This window comes from Myotis nattereri (assembly GCF_964212035.1).
Source record: "Myotis nattereri genome assembly, chromosome: 3".
In the NCBI taxonomy this organism is placed as follows: domain Eukaryota; kingdom Metazoa; phylum Chordata; class Mammalia; order Chiroptera; family Vespertilionidae; genus Myotis; species Myotis nattereri.
The window spans coordinates 67,034,188-67,058,257 of NC_138077.1; the positions used below are offsets into that span (position 1 = coordinate 67,034,188).

A 24,070-nucleotide genomic window follows, 5' to 3' on the forward strand; every position below is an offset into this window, starting at 1 on the left:
TGGTCACATGATGAGCACTATTACTGTGGTCATCATCACCACCATTGGTTCTGGCAGGCATCTGGAGATCAGTGAGCTGTCAGAGGGAGTAGAGCACCTATAATTGAAAAATGCTTATAATCGTCTTCTGCTAATTACAGAATGTTGACAGTGAACCCTCACAACTGCTCTGCAAGGTTAGGCTGTATTACTACTCCTGGTGATAATACCTCAAAGGCACATGTTCAGTGGTTAACAGGATTCAACCATTTGAATCCTGGATTTTCAAATAGTAGCATGAGCCAGCGAGCTCAATTACGATCCAGATGTCTAGAGAGGAAGTAGGTATTCAATCCAGTGCAGGAACGGGTTCTGGCTGGTGATGAAAATTCTTCCCCAGGTGTTCCCAATGTCAAATGTGTTAACCACGAACTCTCACACAAAGAATTCTCATGCCTTATTTGAGGGATGTTTGGGAAAATCATTATGTCTCCTACCTCATCCTCTATATGGTTCTGTTATGAGCATCTGGTGCTGCCTTGGCAAAATGTTAGCATTAATCCTGCTATTTTCTAGACATCTGGATTGAATATGAACTGTAGAGGGACTGAGGTTTTCTTTTTTGCCCTATTAGAAGTCGGGTATTGTGATTTGGGTGTTTGCCTGTCACTGAATGGCAGCTTGGACGTGGTTTGGGGTGCTTTTATCTTGTTCCTCACTTAATTCCTGGAAGGCCTTTCTGTCTTTGTGTCATGTCCCAGGTTACCCTTATAGGAAAGGCCATAGTACTTGCAGCCAAGACTGGGAGTCAGCCATGGGAAAGTAGGAATTGGCGTGCTTCATGGTCTCAGTGAACCAAACTCCAGCCTTGACCAATTTTCAGCTGGAAATCTATCAGATGGCCTTACTTTCCTTAAAAATAAATCAAGCACTCTGGACTCTTCCAGGCCTTTACTGGACCTAAAAAACAGAGGCCCACATACAATTCCAGTGTGAGCTGTCCTCCCACCTGCCCCATCTTCTTAAATGTATGTGAACTATAGATGATAGACCTACAAATACCAGGAAACTTACCTGAAGATTTCAGGCATCAGCTTAACAAAGGTTATCCAGGCTTGAGCAAATTCCAGTGCAGCATAAGCCCATCTGTTTTTGCCAGCCCACAGTGTTATATGGGAGGGTTTAGAACAGGGGTAGGCAAACTTTTTGACTCGAGGGCCACAATGGGTTCTTAAACTGGACCGGAGGGCCGGAACAAAAGCATGGATGGAGTGTTTGTGTGAACTAATACATGCTAACACTGCTGCTGGTGAAGGAGCGGAGGGGAGAGCAAGAGAACCCTCCGCTCTTTCAGCTCCGCGGGCCGGATAGAACAGCCGAACGGCCGGATTTGGCCTGCGGGCCGTAGTTTGCCCACGGCTGGTTAAGAATGACCTAACACATAAAAGCATTCTTAATTGCTAGTGGCATTTAAAATGTCGATGTAGGCCCTAGCTACTTTGGCTCAGTGAATTGGCCTGGGGACTGAAGGGTCTTGGGTTTGATTCTGGTCAAGGGCACATGCCTGGGTTGTGGGCTCAATTCCAGTAAGGGGTGTGCAGGAAGCAGCCATCAATGATTCTCTCTCATCACTGATGTTTCTATCTCTCTCTCCCTTCCTCTCCGAAATCAATAAAAATATATTTAAAAAATAAAATAAAATGTCCATCTAGGATGGAATATGGAATTCATAGGAGAATTTCTAAAAAAAAAAAAAAAAAAAAAAAAAAATCCCAAACTTTTTTAAGTGATTATAAAAGAATACATTTCAGCATAAAATACTCTCTGATTTTGATCCTGTTGAAGAGGACTGTTCTTTAAGGACAAGTTTCACAATCATCAGGATCCATAAAAATGCAGAAATGCTGCTTTCCCTCAGGAGTACCTGAAAAAAATTGACCCTTTGCCCCAACTCCTCCTTTCATCCCTGGTGACACTGTCTGGCAGTTGCCTTCTTTAGACTCTGTCACCCTGTGCTGGGAGGCAAGGCTGGGTGAGTGAGCAGAGTCCCAGACACTGGCTGCCCTGTCCTTCTCTGTTTATTCAGTCTTTGATTATCCGTCACTCTGTGCCCTAGAGGCTAGAGAGGCTGTCTCCTAACTTATTTAGTCATCCCATTCCACTGCCCTCAGCTGCTTCTAGCATCCAGTGTATCAGTGTCAAGATCAACCCCTGATAATCAAGAAGTGTAAAGTGCCCCATAAGTCAAATGCTTGAGGTGTTTGAAGAATGTGGTGTCACCATCAGAGAAGGTATTATAAATATCAGAATTTTAAAAAGTGGGTGGATTTAAGAGAGGTGCCTTGAAACTAAGTAAATTTGTTTGGTACCTGATGACTCTATCAAGGTTCTTTTGGTTTTTATTAAATTGTTTTAATGATACATTTTTTTTATTCCAAACTCAGAGATCATAAAAAGATATGCACAGATAAGTCTTACACCAATTTCTGGCCCCTTTACTCTGTACGCCTGCCCCCATAGGTATTTTTTGATTTCTTATTTGTTCATTTAGAATGTCTTTGTGCAAATACAAATAAATATAAATACCTATATTCCCCTTCTTTTGATACAAAATATAGTATATTATATATGCTGTTCTGCTTTTTTTCAATTAAATATATTTCCTGGAGATCTTTTCTTTTGAATTTACAGAGATCTTTCACTTTCTTTATTAAGCCATTGTGAGATTTACTCTACCATAGTTTATTTTAGTCCCCTTGTTGATAAACACTTGGATTTTTTTCAGTATTTTTTATAAACAATTTCACAGTTAATAGCCGCATACATTTGTCATTCTATGTATATGTGTATATCTTTACAGTAGATTTGTAGAAGTAGAATTGTTGGACCAAATGGAAAATGTATTTCATTTTGGTAGATAAGAACAGATTTCTCTCTATACAAGTATATCTTTTTGCAGTCCCATCAGCAATGTATAACTGTCTGTTTCTCCAAAACTGTCCATGGAGTATATAATCAAACTTGTGAATGATTTTAGCCAATGTGGTATATGGAAAATGGTGTTGTAGTATAGTGTTGGATGGCATTTCTCTGTTTTTGAATATGACTGAACACCTTTTCATATAATTAAGCAGCATTTATATTTTGTTTTTATTGTCCTTCACCCATTTTTCTATTAGATTGGTACTCTTTATAAATTAGAATAAAAACTCAGACACTCAGGCCCCCTCCTCACTCCAAGATACTGACTCAGTTGGGAAATGGGGTCCAGGAGGAATTTCTTTTTTAAAATGTTGCTCAAGTGATTCTGATTTTGCAGCTAGGTTTGGTCTAGAGCAGAAGATTGGGTGTAGAAGGGAAGAGAGGGCTGGGAATGTAGGTTGGTGCCACATTTAGAGGATTTCAAATATTAGGGCAAAGAATTCCAACTTTATTTGGTAAACTACGTGAAATCACTAAAGATGTTGGAATATATTTTTCAAATAAATTATAAATAACTTTTAAGGTTTGGTAGAGTTAGTGTGCAGGATAGAAATGTACCTGGCAGGACCCATTCTTCATATATAGGACAGGTTACTCTATCCAGGGACCAAGTGAGAGCACCAGCATTGTGATCAGGAATGGCCAGGTTAGTCCCATCCATCAGTGTAACCCAGTCACTCCTCCTACAATGACTGATGGTAAGCAGGCAAACGACCACTCACGGAGTAAAATAGGAGCAAGCAGATCAACTACAAAGTCATTTGAATGGATCTGTTTCCAGTTAAAAGGAAGTAAATCCCATAGCTGGAGGCCAAGGTTATTCGAACTGAAATAACCTACCACTGACTGCTCCGCGATCCTGGCAATGCTCTTGAGATAAAAGCAGTTTAGCATCTGCTGGAGTGTTGCTCTCCAGACTTATCCAAAGTACAACAGAGAGGCCTTTGGCTCCCACTGACTTCTTGAATAAAATAGTCATATTTTAAATGCAGTGTAAGTGTGTTTCATTTATGTTATATGTTGCCCCAGGACATTATTAAGGTCTGATGGTGAATAGTGCAGCATACTGAATGACATTTAAGAGACTGGAATGTCAAAGAAAAATAGATTTTACTACTCACAGGTTCCAGACAGGAAGCTGCAGCATGCCTCTCAGGGCCACAGGAGAAACACTAGGTTTTGGTGGGGAAGCAGAAGCAAGAGTGAGGAGAGAGTCCAGGCCACGGTCTTTATTGGGGTTTCCATGGGAAAAAGCAAGGCAGGAAAGGGTGAAATAGTTTTACGTTGGTTAGTGTGAATGATTTTAGTGGGCTTTGGGCTGTAGGGTTGGTCCCTAGTTGCCTAGCACCTGGTCCTGGAATGATTAAGGCAGATAAATATTGTCTCCTGGGTTCCATGGGCCAGAGAAAGGGGTTAGCGCTCTGGATTGGTTAGTTTCCATTTCAAAGACCGGCTCCCTGGTTGGCCCTTTGCTATCTCTAAGAATTTGTTAGCCCAGAGAGGGACAGTTGCTCTCCAGGCTTTTTAAGGTGTCAAAACATGATAATATACAGAAAATTTAAATTTAAGTATATATATGATTAATACAATTTTAAGACCTCATACATGAAAACCCAAATTTTTTAAAAAACGAATATATATATATATTCTTAAATTGCACTGGATTGGCTATGTTTGGGGCTCAAAAGATAAAGGAAAGTGTAAGGGTTTGATGGTGGGTTTTGTACACAGACCAGAATTGCTCATTTCTTTACTCTATCCCTCACTACCCTCTTTTTTCATGTGATATCTTTTTTAGGGGACGTTTTTATGATTACCAAATCTGTGTCAAGTGCCTGTGTGTGCCAGGCTACAAAATTTAGAAGATGAGCTATGATCAAGACTCAGTTCCTCTTGTTGAGGTGCTCCTATCTAGTAGGATGATACATGTGTAACTAATTGGTTACAATGAAAGGTGATAGGCATCATTACAGAGGAATGTAAAAAGTGATGAGTGCGCAGGTGAAGTAAAGACAAGTTACCCAGCTAACCAGGAGTTCCCATGTGAACAAGGGCAGGGTTACATGCCAGAAAGGGAAGGCATGTTTCTGGACACTGAAAATAGGGAGCTAGAGCATAATGTATGGAAGAAGAGTTAAGAGATAGCTAATTAAGACAGGCTGAGTCCAGGATTTAAATGGCCTGTATGCTATGCCAAGGATATGAATTTTATCTCTGCTGCTAGTGTGTGTAACAATCACCCAGGAAACTTGTCAAAATGCAGTTTCCTGGGTCTCCCTACTAGTGATTCTGACCCCAGTGGTCTGGATCCAAGGATTGTAATTTTAATATGAACTCAAGGTGATTGTGATGAAGGTAGACAGTAGGTCATACTTTGAAAAAGTGCTAGAGGAGATAGGGAACTTCCAAAGCAATGGCAGAAACTAAAGTAGTCCAGAGACATTGATGGCATGGCCTGCACTTAGGGGTGGGAGGGTGGGAGGAGGAGAAACCATGGATATTTCAGAGAAGAAACAGTCACAGTTGAAAACTTCAAACATAATGGCTGGGACAATTGGTGTTTAACAAGTTGTAATTGAAGCTGATTTTTTTCTGCATGTCGTTGCTACCTATGGTTAGACATAGAAGAGCAAATCCATAAAGAACTTTGCTATTACCTGAATTTGACCCTGACTTTTTGGAGTTGGAATTGTTAAAAGATGGAAAACCAGACAAATGTCCCACATGCAGGGCCAGTCCTTACCAGGACACAGCAGAGTTCACCCTCCCTCCCCTTGTCCTTCCTCAGTGCTCTTAAGTCTGGGGCAGGCTGTGTGGAATGACCAAATTCCACCAAATGGGCTTGAATCTGTGAATCATTTCAACTGGATCAGAAGCAGATGGACAGTTCATGGGATGCTTCCCGACCAAATGTTTGCTTCTAAGCCATGCAACCCTTGACAAGGACTACAGAGCTTTGGCAAAACAAGAAGCTGCCAAATTGATGTTGCTTTCCCAGAGAACCTCTTGTTCACCCAGCCCTGATTTAGAAGGAATTCAGACCATAGCAGAGAGCAGGCAGCTGGAGACAGGAGCTGGCCTCACATGTACCTTACTCAGAATTCAGCCAGCAGTGGACTCTGTCTTGCCACAGAGTTGCCACCACCCTAGTTGGATCCAGTGTCAATCAGTGCTTTCATTGCTTTTTGTTGGCATGTTCTCCTGCTCAGCCTTAACATTCATTTGGGATGTAGATAGTTCTGTAGTCTGGAAGTGCAGAATGGTTTATTTCTCATGTTCAGTCAAAACACTTCAGAAAATATTTTAGTTGAAAGGAGAAACCAGACCATGAAATTAGTTTCTTGCCACATCCTAGTAGAACAAAGCTTGCCTTAAAGGTCCTGGGTCCTTTCCATCCTGAGTGTGACATATTTTGGTAAAGTAGAAAGAACACTGGAAAGGAATGAGGTCATTTTATTTGAGTCCTAACTCTCACTCTGTTATTAACTAGTTTTGTGAATTCGAGCAAATTGCTCCCTCCCTGGGATCTGTGACAGGTTGGTTCCCTGGGAAACAGATTGTGAGACTTTGAAATTTGCATGCAGGAAGTTAACGAGGAATATACCCAGGAACAATACCAATGAGGGATGGGGGACACTAGATGACAAAGGGAGAATTTGAATTGTAATGAAGTTGGCCCCTCAGAGTTGTTCACTTTAAGGTAAAGAGAACAGCTTTTTTATCTACAGTCTCCTCCCGCCTCCCCACACCGCCCCCCCCGCCACCCCTCCCCTCGCCACACACACACACACACACACACACACTGCATCAACCATTGAATATGGGCTGTCCCCTAGTATGGGTGTAACTTAGAGCAAGGCAGCTATTTTTTAAGACGAGCACTTTTTAGGACTCAGCTATTAACATTCACAGCAGACTTAGTCTGAAAGTAGGATCTGGACTGCACACTACAGCATGCACTACATACTGTTCCTTCGTTTCAACCTCAATAATGTGTCTGGGTTGAAAAGGTCCGTATCAGTTATCTAGTGCCACAATAAGGCTACATAATAAAGACCCACACACCTCTCTGGCATACACCATTAAATATTCATTTAGTTACAAGTTTGTAGGGTTTAGCTGACCTGGGCTAGGCTTGCTTGTGTATTTTCAGTCAGCTACAAGTTGGTTAGGTGGTTCTGCTGATCTTGGCTGGGCTTGCATAAAGGCTAGGTGTCATGCCAGCTGATCTGGGATAGCCCTGGCTGGGATGAGACCAGAGTAACTTGACTTGACTTATTCTCTAGAAGTCTGGTGTGGATATGTAATCATGGCAATGGTCGAGGCAAGAGCAATTCCAAATGTGCAAACTCACTTCTAGCTTCTATTTGTGTTACTTGTGCTAACAAAACAAGTCAGATGAGTTCAAAATCAAAAGGCAGGAGAGTTCAACTCATTCACCATAACAGGGAGCTGCAGTTACTGGGCAGAGTGTAGTAGGTACAGGGAGGGGTGGCGAATTGGGACCATTTTTAAAATCTGCTATAATCTCCAACTTCCTTCTGTCTCAGCCACTCAATGGTTTTTGTGATTTTATCTGTTAGGTAAATGCTAATAGTCTACTTTTTATTCTGATTAGGAACTTGGACTCTGTCCAAGAATACTTATTTCTGAATCCAGCACCCAAAACAGAATCAGTTCAGGACACTAGAGACAAATATTTTGTTTAATGAACAAAAACAAAAATGAATGTGTGTTGGGAATTAAAAGTAGTAATTCCTAAGTTTGAGATAAAATCTGGTTTGTAAAATCTTAGAATCAGAAAAGAAATTGTTAAGGGCATTTTGAAAATCAGTTTTTAAATGATATTTTTCTAGTTATTAATTATTTCTAATCACAAAGTAAAATATGTTCCATGTTAAAATGTAAATAATATAGACATGCATAGAGTAAAGAATGAAAGTTTCTACCCATCCTCTCCCCACTCTCCAGAGGCAACTGTAGGAGCAGAAAAATAATTTTTCTTCTATCCTAAGTTCTTAAGTCCTGATAATCAAAGTAACTAGAGACTTATTAACAGATAAAAATGACCAAACTTATTACTTATGTACATACAAGGGTTCCATATGAAGGGTTCCAGGGACAAATTGAACAGGTGTGGTTTGAGACTTCAAAGTGCAGGAAGGCAATTTACATGAAGCAAACTTTTGACAAACAAACTTGTGTTGGGCCACTTTAACAAGAGGACCCAGAAAAGACTGATCAAACAGGCCTAACTAGGTTCCTTCATTTCCATCACACCTAGTTTATATTAAACTATATTTATCTATGATGATATCCCCCTTCCTGGAATAGGCCCTCTGTCTAAATTCTTCAGGGAGAAGGTAAAAACTTCTTCCTGAGTCTCATTTCTTAAAAATAACCAGCTTAAAATAGTCAATATCCCAAAAAAGGGGCATATTTTGGGATGACAAATTCAGCTTCTCTTCACAGCCATTGTTAACAGCTGTATGTCCTGCTGGACCTTTTCCTGTGCATATTCACATGTGGATGTATTATCTTTTGTCTTGTTTCCTTTCAATGAAGAATAAAGTCATACTATACATTTTATTCTGCAACTAGGTTTTGTTACTCAACGAGGTATACCAATAATAAGAAAAAACAATAACACAAATCTAGCAATTCTTTTAAATTGATTTATGTTTTATGCATGAGAGCAAAATGTGCATCTAAAATAGTTTATATGTATGAGGTCTATTATTTTTCATTTTGTAGACAGTGCTTGGCCCTCATGTAGGTTCCATGCTTTTGAACCACCTCAATGAAGAACTGTTATGATTTGGGAAGGAAAAGAGATTATTTCCTCTCTCATTTTGATCTACTTGGGAGAAATCAAGTTTCTTGTTTATATACTTTCAATGAAACTAATCAAATAAACAAAAGTAATAGTTAAATTATAATTGTCCCTTTAAAAAAATAAATACAAGAGTGGTGGTCAATTGTACTCAAGCTATGTAATTTCAGTATCTGCAAAATTATGGTTGTTTCTACTGCACTACAATTCATTGGGTGGCAATGTTAATAATAACTGATAGATTCTCTTCACCAATGTATCTATTAATCACATATTTGTTAAGTTCAATTTTTTACATTTTAAAAAAATACAGGGGATTATTTTGCAGATAAAAATTCTAGTAGAGTTGAAGGAAACACTGTGACTTGTATGGGAGAGAAGAAATAAATAAAGCTGTCCTATCATTTACAAAAGGCTTTGCAGACATAGGAGTTGCCATGTTCATACTTCCTATTAACCCAGTGGCACCTTCAGGAACCATTCTGAATTATAAAAATTTATTTTTAAGACTTAATATTTGAAAAAAAATAGATAATGGTTAAAACTCCCATAAGTTCAGTAACACTCTTCTTAAAATTATATTCACTTGCAAAATTTGGATTATGAATAGCTTGACTTTTTTCTGGAGCCAAAATGAACTTGATACTAGGTTTGAACATAGACTTTTCCTTTTTCTCTATAGCAATGACCTGGTTCACTGATTCCCAAAGTGATTCTATAATAAAAGGGAGAAACAGACCCAGATTTTAGACTTAAATAAGTAGCTAAAACTAAAATAAATTTTAAAATTAAATAAAACTTAAAAGTACCTGGTTTACTTCCCTGGTGAGTTAGGGTAATGACTCATTCTGGGTGAGGTGGCAGCCTTCTTGCAGGGATGGCTCAGCAGTCTCTCATTTTGCTCCTAATGATTTGCTTTAACCAAGGTGGGCAGAGATGGAGCTTGGTCATCTTTAGAAGAGTGATTTTCAAAATGAGTTTATTTATTCATTCATTTCTGTATTTTTTTATTCACTTTGTAAACTTTTATTTAAACCAAGTGTTAGTCAAATATGTGCAACTAATGAAAGCTGTTCTAATTAACTCTGGATGGAGGCCCAGAGCTTCTACCCATTTGTTCCTATTGATTTCTATCTTGTCACACCATATTTATTTACATTTCCTTTGCTTTAAGATAATGAGAAACCCATGCAAGTGGTGGATGATGAGGACTTGGTAGACCAGCATCTCATCAGTGAGCTGAGGAGAGAGTATGGAATGACCTATGATGACTTCTTCATGGTGCTAACAGACGTGGACCTCAGAGTCAAGGTATGGGTTCCTGATTTGGATAATGTGGAGCCATTCCTTACAACAGCAACTCTGAATTTTTTTGTCACTGAGTCTAATAGATATGAGTGAACACAAATCCTATATAATAAAAACCTAATATGCTAAGTGTCCGGTCGACCAGTGGGCCATTCAACCAATCAAAGCATAATATGCTAATGATATGTTAGGCTGCTCAATCACTTGCTATGATGTGCACTGACCACCAGGGGGAAGACGCTCCAATCAGTAGGTGAGCTTGCTGCTGGAGTTGGGCCGATCAGGACTAAGCGAGATGGGCAGGACACACCCTGGAGCCCTCCCACATTCCCTCCCCAGCCCCAATAATGCACTGGTGGGGTCCCTTGGCCTGGCCTGCACCCTGTCACAAGCTGGGACTCCTTGGGGGATGTCAAAGAGCTGGTTTTGGCCCGATCCCACAGGCCAGGCTGAGGGACCCCACTCGTGCATGAATTTGTGCACTGGGCCTCTAGTTATTTTATAAATGGGAAAATTTTGAAATGGTCCAAATATTCCATGTTGGTCTATAGAATTTGTGTCCAGAAATGTGGTCTCTGTGAAAGACTGGGTTGGATGACCCCCTATGCCCCACATATTTCACTCAGACTAAATTCTTCTGTACCATCAATGTCTTGCATTCATTAGACACTTGTTGAATAGCCATGGTGTACCAGGCCCTGGGGATAAAGATAAAGAGCATTTGGCCTCTGCCTTCAAGACAACCAGATTTGACATAGGTCTACTTAGGAAGGACCTACAAGTTTAACTCCTGATTGAATATGGACAAGACAGTCAGATTTTATACCTACTTTGTTCATATGCTTGAAGACAAAGGTTCTGAACTATGAAGAATCATTTTTAAAAAATAACAAAAATAGCTAACTTTGTTGAGTGCTTTCCTTATGCCAGGCTCTCACCTTAACTATTGATAACCTTTATCTTACATATCTAAGATAAATAACAAGAATTACTTTTATTTCACAGAGGAATAAACAGAGGTCTAGGTTGGTTAAGTATCTTGCACAAGTCACCCAGTTAGCATTGGACTTCATATCCATAAAGACTTGCTCCAGAGTCCATTGTTCTAGCCATTCAAGTGTACTGAGAGTATATCATGCTTATGTGAAAATCATCAGGAAAAAGTCTGCCTGGGCTATCCGTATAGCTGATTCAACCTGCAGTATTTTTCTGGATCTAGAAAGAGGTCCCTTCATTAATTCTTCTTGTACTTGTGCAGCTGACCTCTAATCTTAGATAATCCCTAAGGTTTCTGCCAGCTTTCACATCCTCTGGTTGACTTAATTTCCCACTGGAAGCCTATGTAACTCCAGGCCACGTCCTTAATGTATGCTGCTTATGCTCAGCCAACCTCCAAATCCATCTTAGGTTGCTGTTGTAAGTCCAGACAAGAATGATCCAGCAAATTTAATTTTATTATCCTTGAATTCTATCCCAATTCTTTTCTGAGAATACATAAGAAAATGACCTAATTTTAAATGATGGTCACTCAATAAAATAATCTCTGGGAATCATAAAGAGTTTATGCAGATTCCTAATGGCCAAATAACAGTTCCACTTCTGGTCGACAATTACCCTTATTGCTCAGGTAAACTATTCTAACATGTTATTCCATTCCTGTATTAGATATAGCATTTCTCACTTCCTCGCCAGTTGTGTAGTGAACAGGAACCAGTTTAGTCCCAGAAGTAGGGAAGTGAACTTAGGATATGTGTGGTGAAGGAGGCATGGACCCTTTCCAATAAAAGGAGTGCAGTTGAGAAGCAATCCTCATAAAAGGTAAGCGGCGATTGTCTCATGGATTCTGAAGTTCATAACATCAGCAGAGGTACTATTACAGGAGAGAGTTTCTAAGGCACTGACCCCTCCAGGCTCTGATTTTTTCAGAGTTCCATTGAGTTCTCCTGGGCTCCCTATTCTCTGAGCAGAGGGAAGAAACATGCTTATACATTATATACTTTCTATTCTTTCTTAAACAGCAATATTATGAGGTGCCTATAGCAATGAAGTCTGTGTTTGATCTGATCGATACTTTCCAGTCCCGAATCAAAGACATGGAAAAACAGAAGAAGGAGGGCATTGTTTGCAAGGAAGACAAGAAGCAGTCACTGGAGAACTTCCTATCCAGGTACATCACCTTTGGAGTCTTCGAGGAGGCGGGCGGGAATGTGTTCTGGGTGAGCTAATGAAAACGCCCAGGAAGCACAGAGCAGACATGTGCAGAGAGCGACCTTCCCTGGTGAAAGGTCTGTCTGCTTCCCAGCCCTCTGGCTACTGGGCTTAGTCTTTGCCTTGTCGGAAGTAGCTCTGCTCACAAGGCTGGCTGGGGTCAGCTGCAAGCTTGAATGTTGATTTAATGGCTTTGGATGAATCTTTTCTGCTCCTTTTTTGGGCACAAAATACAGAATTCTGCCCTGTGAGGGTTACTTTATTCAGTCAGTGAATTTGAAGGGCTTTGTATACAACAATTGTATTTTACGTATTTATTTTTAGGCCCCTTCTAGTTTCAAACAGGATTTGGAACACTGTGCTTGATTTTCTGCTTCCTTCCAACTCTGCAGAGAAAATAAAAGCCCTACCAGGACCTCAGAAGGAGCAATCTTCTTGACTCAGCTCCCTGGTTCCCTGGGGAGGGTGGTTTATTGAAAACCGTTGTAGGGAAGCTCTTTTCTGTACACACAGAAAAGAATGTAAAAAAAAAACCTCTTCATGTCATTCCTTCCCTACCCGTCCTTCCTGCATGTTGCATAAAAATTCTATAGGGCCTTTGGGTACAAAGCTGCACTAATTCCACCTACAACAAGTAGGCTCAACCAAACTGAATCCTGTGGCTGAGGGGCTCCTGAAATGGAGCAAGCCTTTTTTTTTTTTATAATTTTTTATTGATTAAGATATTACATATGTGTACCCTCTACCCCCCCCCCCCCCCCGCTCATCCCCTCACCCCCCCGTTGTCCGTGTCCATTGGTTAGGCCTATATGCTTGCATATAAGTCCTTTGGTTGATCCTTCCCCCTTGCCCCCACCCTCCCCTACCTTCCCTCCAAGGCCCGACAGTCCAATCAAAGCCTCTCCGTCTCTGGATCAGTCCTTGTTCATCAGTTTATGTTGTTCATTATATTCCACAAATAAGTGAGATCTTGTGGTATTTATCCGCTCTCCAGTTCCATCAATGCTGTGGCAAATGGTAAGAGTTCCTTTTTCTTCTTCCTCTTCTTAAAGAATACCTTTCAGCATTTCATATAATGCTGGTTTGGTGGTGATGAACTCCTTTAGCTTTTTCTTATCCGTGAAGCTCTTTATCTGACCTTCCATTCTGAATGATAGCTTTGCTGGATAAAGTAATCTTGGTTGCAGGTTCTTGCTATTCATCTCTTTGAATATTTCTTGCCACTCTCTTCTGGCCTGCATGGTTTCTGTTGAGAAATCAGCTGACAGTCGGATGGGTACTCCCTTGTAGGTAACTGACTGTCTTTCTCTTGCTGCTTTTAAGATTCTCTCTTTATCTTTTGCTCTTGGCATTTTAATTATGATGTGTCTTGGTGTGGTCCTCTTTGGATTCCTTTTGTTTGGGATTCTCTGCGCTTCCTGGACTTGTAAGTCCATTTCTTTCACCAGGTGGGGGAAGTTTTCTGTCATTATTTCTTCAAAAAGGTTTTCAATATCTTGCCCTCTCTCTCCTTCTGGTACCCCTATAATTCTGATGTTGGTACGCTTGAAGTTGTCCCAGAGGTTCCTTACACTATCTTCATAGTTTTTGAATCTCTTTTCTTTTTTCTTTTTCGGTTGGGTATTTTTTGTTTCTTTGTATTTCAAATCTTTGACTTGATTCTTGGGATCCTCTTGTCTGCTGTTGGATCTCTGTAAATTATTCTTTATTTCAGTCAGTGTATGCTTAATTTCTAGTTGGTCCTTTTTCATGTCCTCCATGGTCTCACTATACTCCTTGAGGGATTCATTAAATTTATCGGCGGTTTCCATAAAATTCTTGACAAACCTTATAAACGTGGCCTTGAACTCTATATCCAGTCGTCTGCCCTCCTCCGTTTCTGCCAATTGTGACCTGTTTCTTTGTCTCCGCATTTTGGCTGCTCCCCTGTGTTGATAGAGTGGCCCTGCGCGCCAGGTGTCCTGTAGGGCCCAGTGGCTCAGCCTCCCCAATTACCTGGGGTGGACACTCTTGGTGCACTCTTGGTGCCTTGGTTGTTGTAGGATCACTGGGAGGAATTGACCTCCAGGCCAATTGGCTGTGGGAAGCAGCTGTGTCTGAAGTGGGAGAATGGTCCCCCTCTGACCACTGGGTACAGTGGCTCCTGGATCTAAGGAGGTGCTAATTCAGCCCCTGCCTGAGGCCACACAGGCGGAGCCACGGAGAGGCTCAGCTGTGAAGCAATGCAAGCCGCTGCGGGGCCTTGGGCCTTCTCTTGGAAGTTCCGGGTCTGCTTGGCTGTGCTGTAGTTAGGTACATTCACATGCAAAAGCCTCTGCTGCAGCCTGGGTGGGGCGGGGTCTCAGGGAGTCAAAAGGGCAGGGAAAGAAGCTATGGCTGATTCTCCACGCCCAGAGTCACGCGTCTCAGTGTCCCGGTAACGGCTGCAAGCACCTCTGAGGGAAATCCACCCTCAAGTTCGCCTGCTGCCGCCTGACAGAGCAGCCTCTCCCCGTATGAGTCCTGGGTCCCCAGAGACTTCCCGGAACCGGAGTTCAGAGCAGTCAGGAGCTTGTGATTCAAAAAGACAGCCGCGTCCTCAGGTGCCACCCCCTTTCCATGCGCGCGAGCCGCCGCCGTACCTCTGCACTCAGCCTCCGCAGCTCCTCTGGCTCTCAGCGTGCTTTTCTTTTCTTCTAGTTGTAGAAATTACACTCAGCCAGCCTTCCTGTTGTTCTGGACGATGTTTGCTCCGTCCTTTGGGGTATTTATCAATTGTTGTGGGAGGCGACTATTTCCCGGTGTTTATCTATGCCGCCATCTTAGTTTCTCCAGGAGCAAGCCTTTGCTTGGAGGTTCGGTGTTAACTGAGTATCACTCCAGGCAGAACTTCCGAACTTGTATCTATAAAGCACATTCTCCATAAGCAAGTCAGAGAATCAAGAATTCTATGATGTGTAAATGATAATCTGACTTCCTCTAGATTCAGGAAGCGTGGGCCTCTTAGGAGATAACCTCATGATGTGTAAAGAGCATAGGACTTAACATTCATCTAAGTTTTGGATCTGCAGTTTACTAGCTATTTTGCCCCTATGTTTCTTAATTAAAAATCTCTCAGGGCCGAAACCGGTTTGGCTCAGTGGATAGAGCGTCGGCCTGCGGACTGAAAGGTCCCAGGTTCGATTCCGGTCAAGGGCATGTACCTGGGTTGCGGGCACATCCCCAGTGGGAGATGTGCAGGAGGCAGCTGATCGATGTTTCTTTCTCATCGATGTTTCTAACTCTCTATCTCTCTCCCTTCCTCTCTGTGAAAAATCAATAAAATATATATATAAAAAAAAAATCTCTCAGGGACAAATGAGAATAAAGATAGTAAGTAGTCCTACATCTATCCCAAGCTTGCTGTGATCACTTCCTATATGCTCACCTCTGTGTCAAGTACTTCACCTTCTTTTGTGGGTTTAGTCTTCGCAATGATCCAGTGATCTAAATACTATAACTATTGTCATGTTGCAGATTAAATATCATGGAGAGTAAGTAACTTTCTCTCATCACTTAGCTAGTGTCAGCTCTAGGACTCCGTGGCCCCAGGATAACCTGGCTACCAAAATCCACATTCTTATCTGATACTCCTTTTGAAAATATGAAATGAATGGTATTTAGTCTTGAACCCAAAGTCCCAGAGTTTGAAGTGAAAGAAGATCATCCTAAAACCACAGGATTTCAAAGCTAAAAGGAATCTGAGGTTCTTCCTTCACCCAGATTTTCAGTGCAGTGCAAGGACCTGGAATGGAGATGGCAAGTGCATGCCTCCACAGGACTAGACACTCAATTCAACCTTCATGCCACTCTCTCGGCTGAGAAAGGGCTCTAGGACTCCACAGGCAAATGGCTTCTTGTTCAGTCCTGGGGCCACTGAAACATCAACTTCTGATCCCAGGTCATCCGTGTAGATGGCATTGACTTAGAAGAATAAGAATAAGAGCTTATGGTTGTTCTCAAGGAGTTTTTAAAAAAGTATATTTTCTTTTTCTTTCAATTTCTCCTTCCTTCCTTCTTTCCTTGTAGAAAAGATTCTTTAAAAGTTTGCTTTTAATCTTAGTTTGCCCTTAAACATTTAAATTAGACTTTTAAGTCTTATAATCCTATCTAATAATAGACAAACATGGTAATTAACCATACCTCTGCTACGCTTCGCATTGGCGAATCAGGGTGATATGCAAATTAACTGCCAACCAAGATGGCGGCCGGCAGCCATGCAGCTGAAGCGAACATGAGGCTTGGTTGCTCCAGAAATGGAGGAAGCCAAGGTTCCCTGCATGCCTCGGCCCAGCTCTGAGCTCCGGATGCAACAATGTTGCAATTATAGAAGCTAAACAAACCCCAGGTACCTGCTTTCAGCCAGCCGGCCTCAGAGCTGGAGCCGGGCCTCAGAGCTGGAGCAGGCTCTCAGCTCCAAGGACAGCTATACAAGGTAAATAAAAACCAGAATAAAAAAAAAAAAAAGGAGAGACTGGGAGCTTCAGTTGCAGGCTTGGCCCACCTGAAAACAGCCCTCAGCCCCTCATCCAGGCTGGCCAGGCACCCCAGTCGGAACCCCCACCCTGAAGGGGGTGCGGGCCACCTGAAAACAGCTATCTGCCCCTCATCCAGGCTGGCCAGACACCCCAGTGGGGACCCCCACCCTGAGGGGTGTGGGCAGCCTGAAAACAGCCATCAGCCCCTCACCCAGGCTGGACAGGCACCCAAGCAGGATCCCCACCCTGATCCGGGACACCATTCAGGGCAAACCAGCCGGCCCGCACCCGTGCACCAGGCCTCTATCCTATATAATAAAAGGGTAATATGCAAACTGACCCTAACAGCAGCAAGACTGGGAATGACTGGTCACTATGACACACACTGACGACCAGGGGGTAGATGCTCAATGCAGGAGTTGCCCTTTGGTGGTCAGGGCGCTCCCACATGGAGGAGCTCTGCTCAGCCACAAGTCAGGATGAAGGCTGCCAGTACAGTAGTGGTGGTGGGAGCCGCTCCTGCCTCCTCAGCAGCGCTAAGGATGTCTGACTGCAGCTTAGGCCTGCTCCCCGCTGGCAAGTGGACATCCCCCAATGGCTGCTGGGCTGCCAGAGGGATGTCTGATTGCCAGCTTAGGCCCAATCCCCTGGGAGCAGGCCTCAGTCAGCAGATAGTCATCCCCCGAGGGGTCCCAGACTGTGAGAGGGCACAGGCCGGGCTGAGGGAACACCCCCCCCCCACCCCAGTGCACAAATTTTTGTGCACCGGGCCTCTAGTCTATATATATATAAAAGCCTAATATGCAAATTGTCCCCTCGGGAGTTCAACCGGGAGACTGGGAGTTCATTGACTCTCTATGACGTGTGCTGACCACCAGGGGGTGGCTTGGAATGATGGAAGGCCCCAGCTGGCAGCCAGAAGGTCCTGATTGGCCCTGATCGCTGGCCAGGCTTAGGACTCTACCCATGTACAAACTTCGTGCATTGGGCATTTAGTTCTATTTATAATTTAGGAAATTTTACCTACAGTTTTAAAGGTCTTTGATAATGTTTGACCTTGCTTAAAAACTCAGTTATTAAACAACTTCATTATTTCAGATATTTCACATTTAATACTAGAGGCCCAGTGCAAAAAAATTTGTGCACTCAGGGGGGAGGGGGGTCCCTCAGACCAGCCTGTGCCCTCTCGCAGTTGGGGACCCCTCAGGAGATAATGACCTGCTGGCTTAGGCCCAATCCAGGGTGGCAGAGGGCAGGCCCAATCCCTAGGTGCAGCCCCTGGTCGGGCTCAGAGCAGGGCTGATTGGGGAGTTGGGGCGCCGCACCCTGTCATGCACAGAGCAGGACGGATCAGAAGGTTGCGATGCTACCCTCAGTCATGCTCAGGGTAGGGCCAATTGGGGGGTTGGGGCACCGCTCCCTGTCACACTCAAGGTAGGGTCGATGGGGAGGTTGGGGCACTGCCCCCTGTCACGCACAGAGCAGGGCCAATCAGGGGGTTGGGGCGCTGCCCCCTGTCACGCACAGAGCAGGGTCGATCAGGGGGTTGGGGAGCTCCCCCATGTCACTCACAGAGCAGGGCCCATCAGGGGGTTGGGGAGCTCCCCCCTGTCATGCACAGAGCAGGGCCGATCAGGGGGTTGAGGAGCTCCCCCCTGTCACTCACAGAATAGGGTCGATAGGGGAGTTGGGGCACCGCCCCCTGTCACATACAGAGCAGGGCGGATCAGGGGATTGGGGTGCCGCACCCTGTCACACTCAGGGCAGGGCCAATGGGGAGGTTATGGCTCTACCCCGTCACACACAGAGCAGGGCCCGTGGGGGGGGGGGCCATTGGGGCGCCACACCCTGTCACACACAGAGCAGGGCCTATCAGGGTGTTGGGGAGCTCCCCCCTATCAGGCACAGAGCAGGGCTGATCAGGGTGTTGGGGTGCCTTCCCCTGTCATGAACAGAGCAGGGCAGATAGGGAGGTTGTGGCCCTGCCCCCTGTCACACACAGAGCTGCAGGGCGGTTAGAGGGTTTGGGCGCTGCCCCCTGTCACGCTAATCCTGGTGCCGGGAAGCCTTGGTGCTGGGAGGCATATTACCCTTTTACTATATAGGATAGAGGCCTGGTGCACGGGTGGGGGCCGGCTGGTTTGCCCTGAAGGGTGTCCTCGATCAGGGTGGGGGTCCCCATTGGGGTGCCTGGCCAGCCTGGATGAGGGGATGATGGTTGTTTGCAGCTTGTCACACACCCTTCAGGGTGGGGGTCCCCACTGGGGTGCCTGGCCAGCGTGGGTGAGGGGCTGAGGGCTGTTTTCAGGCTGGCGGGTGACTGAATCTCCCAACCGCTCCTTTTTTACTTTTTCTTTTTTAATTCTGGGCCAGCTTTAGCTCTGAGGCTTGGCTCCAGCTCTTAGGCCTCGGCTGCTGAAAGCAGGTATCTGGTTTGTTTGGGTTCTATAATTGAAACACTGTTTCAACTCCAGCTCTGAGATCCCGGCTGGCTGAAAGCCGGTTTCTGGGGTTTTGTTTAGCTTCTATATTTGTAACAATGTTTCAAACTGCAAGCTCAGAGGCCGGCAAGGCAGGCGGGGAATGTTGGAGTCCTCCGTCACTGAAACAAGCAAACCTCATGTTCGCTTTAAGCTGCCTGGATGCTGGCCGCCATCTTGGCTGGCAGTTAATTTGCATATTGCCCTGATTAGCCAATGGGAAGGGTAGTGGACGTATGGCTAATTACCATGTTTCTCTTTTATTAGATAGGATATTTATTTTAATTGCTTGAAATAAACAAAGAATTTCTGAGAACTTAAATGACCCATTAGTTTAATAAGTTAATCTTGTAAACACAGTGAATCTAAAGTTCTCTCATATGTTCCAATAACTGTGTACACTTAGTGAGATTTCCACTTAAAACCATACATTTACAACTATTACTCAATTACACATTCTACTTTTGAATTTTATTAAATCAAATTATCTTAAGTTTCACAAGAACATAAATTATATAAAGAAAACCAGGATCTTCTTAGAAATATACATTATTACTATGACTTTGATTCTTTGAAAACATTCTCTTTTTAATTCTAAATCAGGACTAAAAGATGCATACTTTCTGAACCATCCTAGTAAACTCAGGTTGCCCAACCTCTAAAACAGACAGTTATCACTGATGTTATTTATAACCAAGGATTTGGGCCAGCCATGACACTCTCAGCCGCAGATATCATGAGGTCTTCTTCTTATCATCCCCAGGCAGAATCTTTTTTTATAAGCACTATGTCATGGGTTTTAAACCTGAAAAGGAAATCTGACATTATCTCAATTTTTTTCACTCACAATCTTGCAATGCTCATCCACATTGGTCACCTATTTGAATTAGTTTTGTCTTTGATTCTTAAGACTTATACTTACATTTTGTATCTAAAGTCTTTTGAGCTGGATGGGACCCTACAGTATGTAATTATATTTTCTTTATAATGTAAGAGCCCCTATAGGCTCTTATATTTATTACTATTTCAGGAACGTACATTTCTTATGGATATTCAGAATGGTATATGATCATAATTTGAATATTCTATGGGTGTACATGACCATGGTCACAACTTAGAAATCACTGTGCTGATCATTATCATTGGTCCTAAAAATTAAAGTTCAATAGTATATTAGTTAAAAGCATGAGAAAGACAGCCCAGAGTTTAATTTCTGGTTTCTCCACTTATTAGTTGGGTGGATTGTTTAACCTCTTGTGTTTTAGTTTTCTCATTTAAAAATGAGGGTAATAAGTGTATCTATTCTTAAGGTTGTTATAAAAGGTAAAATCAATACTAAAGGTAATGATGGCCCAGAATCTAGCACAAAGTGAACAATCAATAAATGCAAGCTATTAGTAGTATTAGGACCAGTTAGTTAGCTCCTAGTAAGAGAATTTTGTCATCAAGAAAGAGGTGAGGAGAGGTGAGAAAATGAGATTTAGCAAATACCTCAGTATTAAAACCCAGGCAAAGAGAACTGAAAAAAAAATTTAAACTAAAAGTTATATAAATAAATCAGTATCCAAATGGGAATTTTCCTTCAGATTTGCTGAGTTGTTGGTGGGTCTATAAAGCCTGGTTTCAGTTGACCAGACTCTAAGCCAGTCTAACCTTTAGTGACACTAATTTGGTTCAGTCTATAATTACTTTTCTCTGACACAGAAGCCCCAAAGAGTGGGCAAATGCACACTAATTTTGGTTAAGAGAAGCAAACACATCCATAGCTCATATAATTTTTATTTACTGAGAAGCTAAAGTGACAGAAAAAAACAAGTTGTCCAGAATAAGGATCTGGATCACGCACACACATCTCTTGTTACATCCTATGGGCGCTATTTTCTTCAGTGTCAAGAGTTGGGGGCTTTTATCTTCCTGTGAAGGGCTATGGGAGAAGAAAAATCATTCCTTAGGGGAAATGACCTTCTCCTGGTGTGTCTGGGACACAGAGTCTCAGACCCCATCCCTCTGCAATCAGGACAGCCGACAGCAGGGCCCACAGGTAAACAAGTCAAAATATACCTCACCCAAAATAGCTCCCTGCAGGACACCTTAGGCTCTGTGTGAGGCCAGGGTGGCTGGCCTGGTTTGGATGCTGGCTGAGGGGGGTGGGGGGGGCAGCGCTGATCTGGCATGTCTCCTAAGGAAGCAGGGAGTGTGCAGGAGACCATGTTTGTGATCCGACAGCAGTCACTGGTCCTTTTCCCAGGAAACCTTGGACTGTCTCAGATGTTCCTCTCTGCTCTTCCATGCCAAACACATTCATCTCCCTATCCTCAGCGGAGATTTTAGTTTTTCTTTCCCTTTGAAGAAAAACAAGCAGAGGAAGCGAATGTAATGTCACAGCAAGCAATTCTTGGCGAGCCTTGCTCCAGGCATCTATTCAGAGGTTGTATTTCATCAGACTATCATTTTCTCTCATTCACCCAAACCACTATTCCCCCAAGAGGCCATTTTCTTTGGGTTGAAAACTCTCATGTTCACTCTGAGGCTAGAAGGGGCACAGGGAGAGAAGCAATGAATAAAATAAGCTGGCTTCCAGCTCCATGAGTACACTCACAGCCCACAGTTGCCTACGCTGGAGGCAGAAAGCAAAACCCCTTCTCCGGTGAAGGCGGAATTTGAGACAACTCCGTACTGTTGCCACTTGGCTGCATACACTCTGCTCACGCTCTCTCCCTCCACCTCTCTCAGGGACCCTGGCAGCACCAGCCAAGCATCAGGATCACTGAGGGTGGTAGGTGAGGGATACCAAGGCCTGGGAGCCAGATAAATCTGTATTTTTCTACCACCTCTTAGATTTACTAGCTAAGCAAGTTACTTCACTTCTCTAAGCTTCATTTTGTCATCTATAAAATGGAGACAATACGTTGTGTGCTCACTGACTAATGAGGAACACATATGGTATAGATGCAAGTGAGCTGTAAAATGATACAAACACAAGGGTGAGATCAGCTATCGTATGGCAGTGTGATAGACAATGTCCAAGGACTGTTAATGGACACACTTCGACATATAGGAGCTGCAGGTGAAGACACCATCTGTATCCATGTCATCACATGGGTAACTTACATTCCTGAGCTCTGGTTTAATTCTTATAACACCTCTTTGAAGTAGATGCTATTTTTGATTCTAGAGATAAGGAAAAACTGAGACTTAGATGAATTGAGAGACGTGCTTCAGGAACCCCAAAAGTAGCAGTGACAAAGGTTTCCTGGCTTTTCCCACTATCTACTGTGTTGGAGCTATAATAGCAAACACAAGTTTACTATCCTAATATATAAAGAGCCAGGATCTGTCACAACCTAAACATCTGGACGAACGACCGAACACCAGACTAGGTCCCAGCTGGCACGGCGGGAGTCAGTCCTGGGTCCCGGACGCCTGTGGCGTGGAAGCAGGAGGGAGCTGTGGGCCCTGACCACCCACAGTGTGGTGGTGTGAGGGAGCTGTGGGAACATAGCCATGCTGCCATTACACTGGCCTCTGGGTCCCTCCCCCCACCCGCAGGCTTTGGGGAATCAGAGCCATGCTGCCATCAGACTGGTCTCTTGGTCCCTACCCCCAGTCCTCAGGCTCTGGGAACCGGAGCCATGCTGCGATCAGATTGACCTCTTGGTCCCTTCCGCCACCTGCAGGCTTTAGGGAGCCAGAGCCATGCTGTGATCTGGGAATCTTGGTCCCTCCCCCTGCCCGCAGGCTCCGGGGAACTGGAGCCATGTTGCCATGGGACTGGACCCTACCTGAGGGTCCCAGTTTGTGAGACCATGCAGGCTGGGCTGAGAGATGCCCCCCCGAGTGCACGAATTTTCATGCACCGTGCCTCTAGTCCTATATAATAAAAAGGTAATATGCAAATTGACCCTAACAGCAGAATGACCAGGAATGACCAGTCACTATAACACACACTGACCACCAGGAGGCAGAAGCTCAACACAGTTGCTGCCCCTTCATCATCAGTGCGCTTCCACAGGGGGAGCACTGCTAAGTTGAAGCCGGCTCATGTCTGGCCAGTGCATCGGTGGTGGCGGGAGCCCCTCCCGTGTCAGCTGCAGCACTAAGGATGTCTGAGTAACAGCTTCCCATAGGGAGCAGGCCTAAGCTGTTACTTGGACATCCCCCGAAGGCTCCCGGGCTGCCAGAGAGATGTCTGTCTATCAGTCAGACATCCCCTGAGGGGCCCCGGACTGCAAGAGGTTGCAGGCTGGGCTGAGGGACCCCCCAAATGCACTAATTTTCATGCCTCTAGTATATTCTAAAATCCTATGGCTATAGGTTAAATTCCATTCTAGTTCATAGGGGTACTTTATAAGTGTTTGTTCTTACTAATGGGATAGGGTACATTTTAGAACTTGTGCTTGCTTCTGGAGAAACTATTAGATACTGAGGAAGGTAAATAAAGCTTTGTTTTGCCAGGAATCCTCCTTGACCCTTTGAGCCACTTTCCTATTTTCCTTCTTCCTGTCACCTACTTAAAATTCAGTTCTCTTTTCCTATTCTATTTCCCTTTCATATAATTATTTCTTAACCCCCTCCAAGCCCTAGGGAACTCTACTTGAACTTGAATTTTCCTCAGTCCCCTTCTGATTCCTTTCTAAAGAATAGTTATTATTGAGAGTATTACAGATGTCCCAATTTACCCCCATTGCCCCCCTCTACCCAATTCCTGCCCCACCCCAATCCTTCATCACCCTGTTCTCTGTGTCCATGGGCAATGTATATATGCAATGTAAGGTCTTCGATTA

General features: G+C 43.6%; 1 protein-coding gene across 1 annotated transcript in view; it reads left to right on the forward strand.

The window, feature by feature from the left end:
• Window positions 1-24,070, forward strand: part of CCDC80 (coiled-coil domain containing 80) — a gene marked incomplete at its 5' end in the record, with an annotated part of 39,849 nt that overhangs the window by 11,075 nt on the left and 4,704 nt on the right. The window contains 2 exons of the mRNA XM_081088096.1: window positions 9,969-10,105; window positions 12,121-12,269. Coding sequence (XP_080944222.1) covers window positions 9,969-10,105; window positions 12,121-12,269 — 286 coding nt within the window. The remainder of the gene's footprint in view (window positions 1-9,968; window positions 10,106-12,120; window positions 12,270-24,070) is intronic.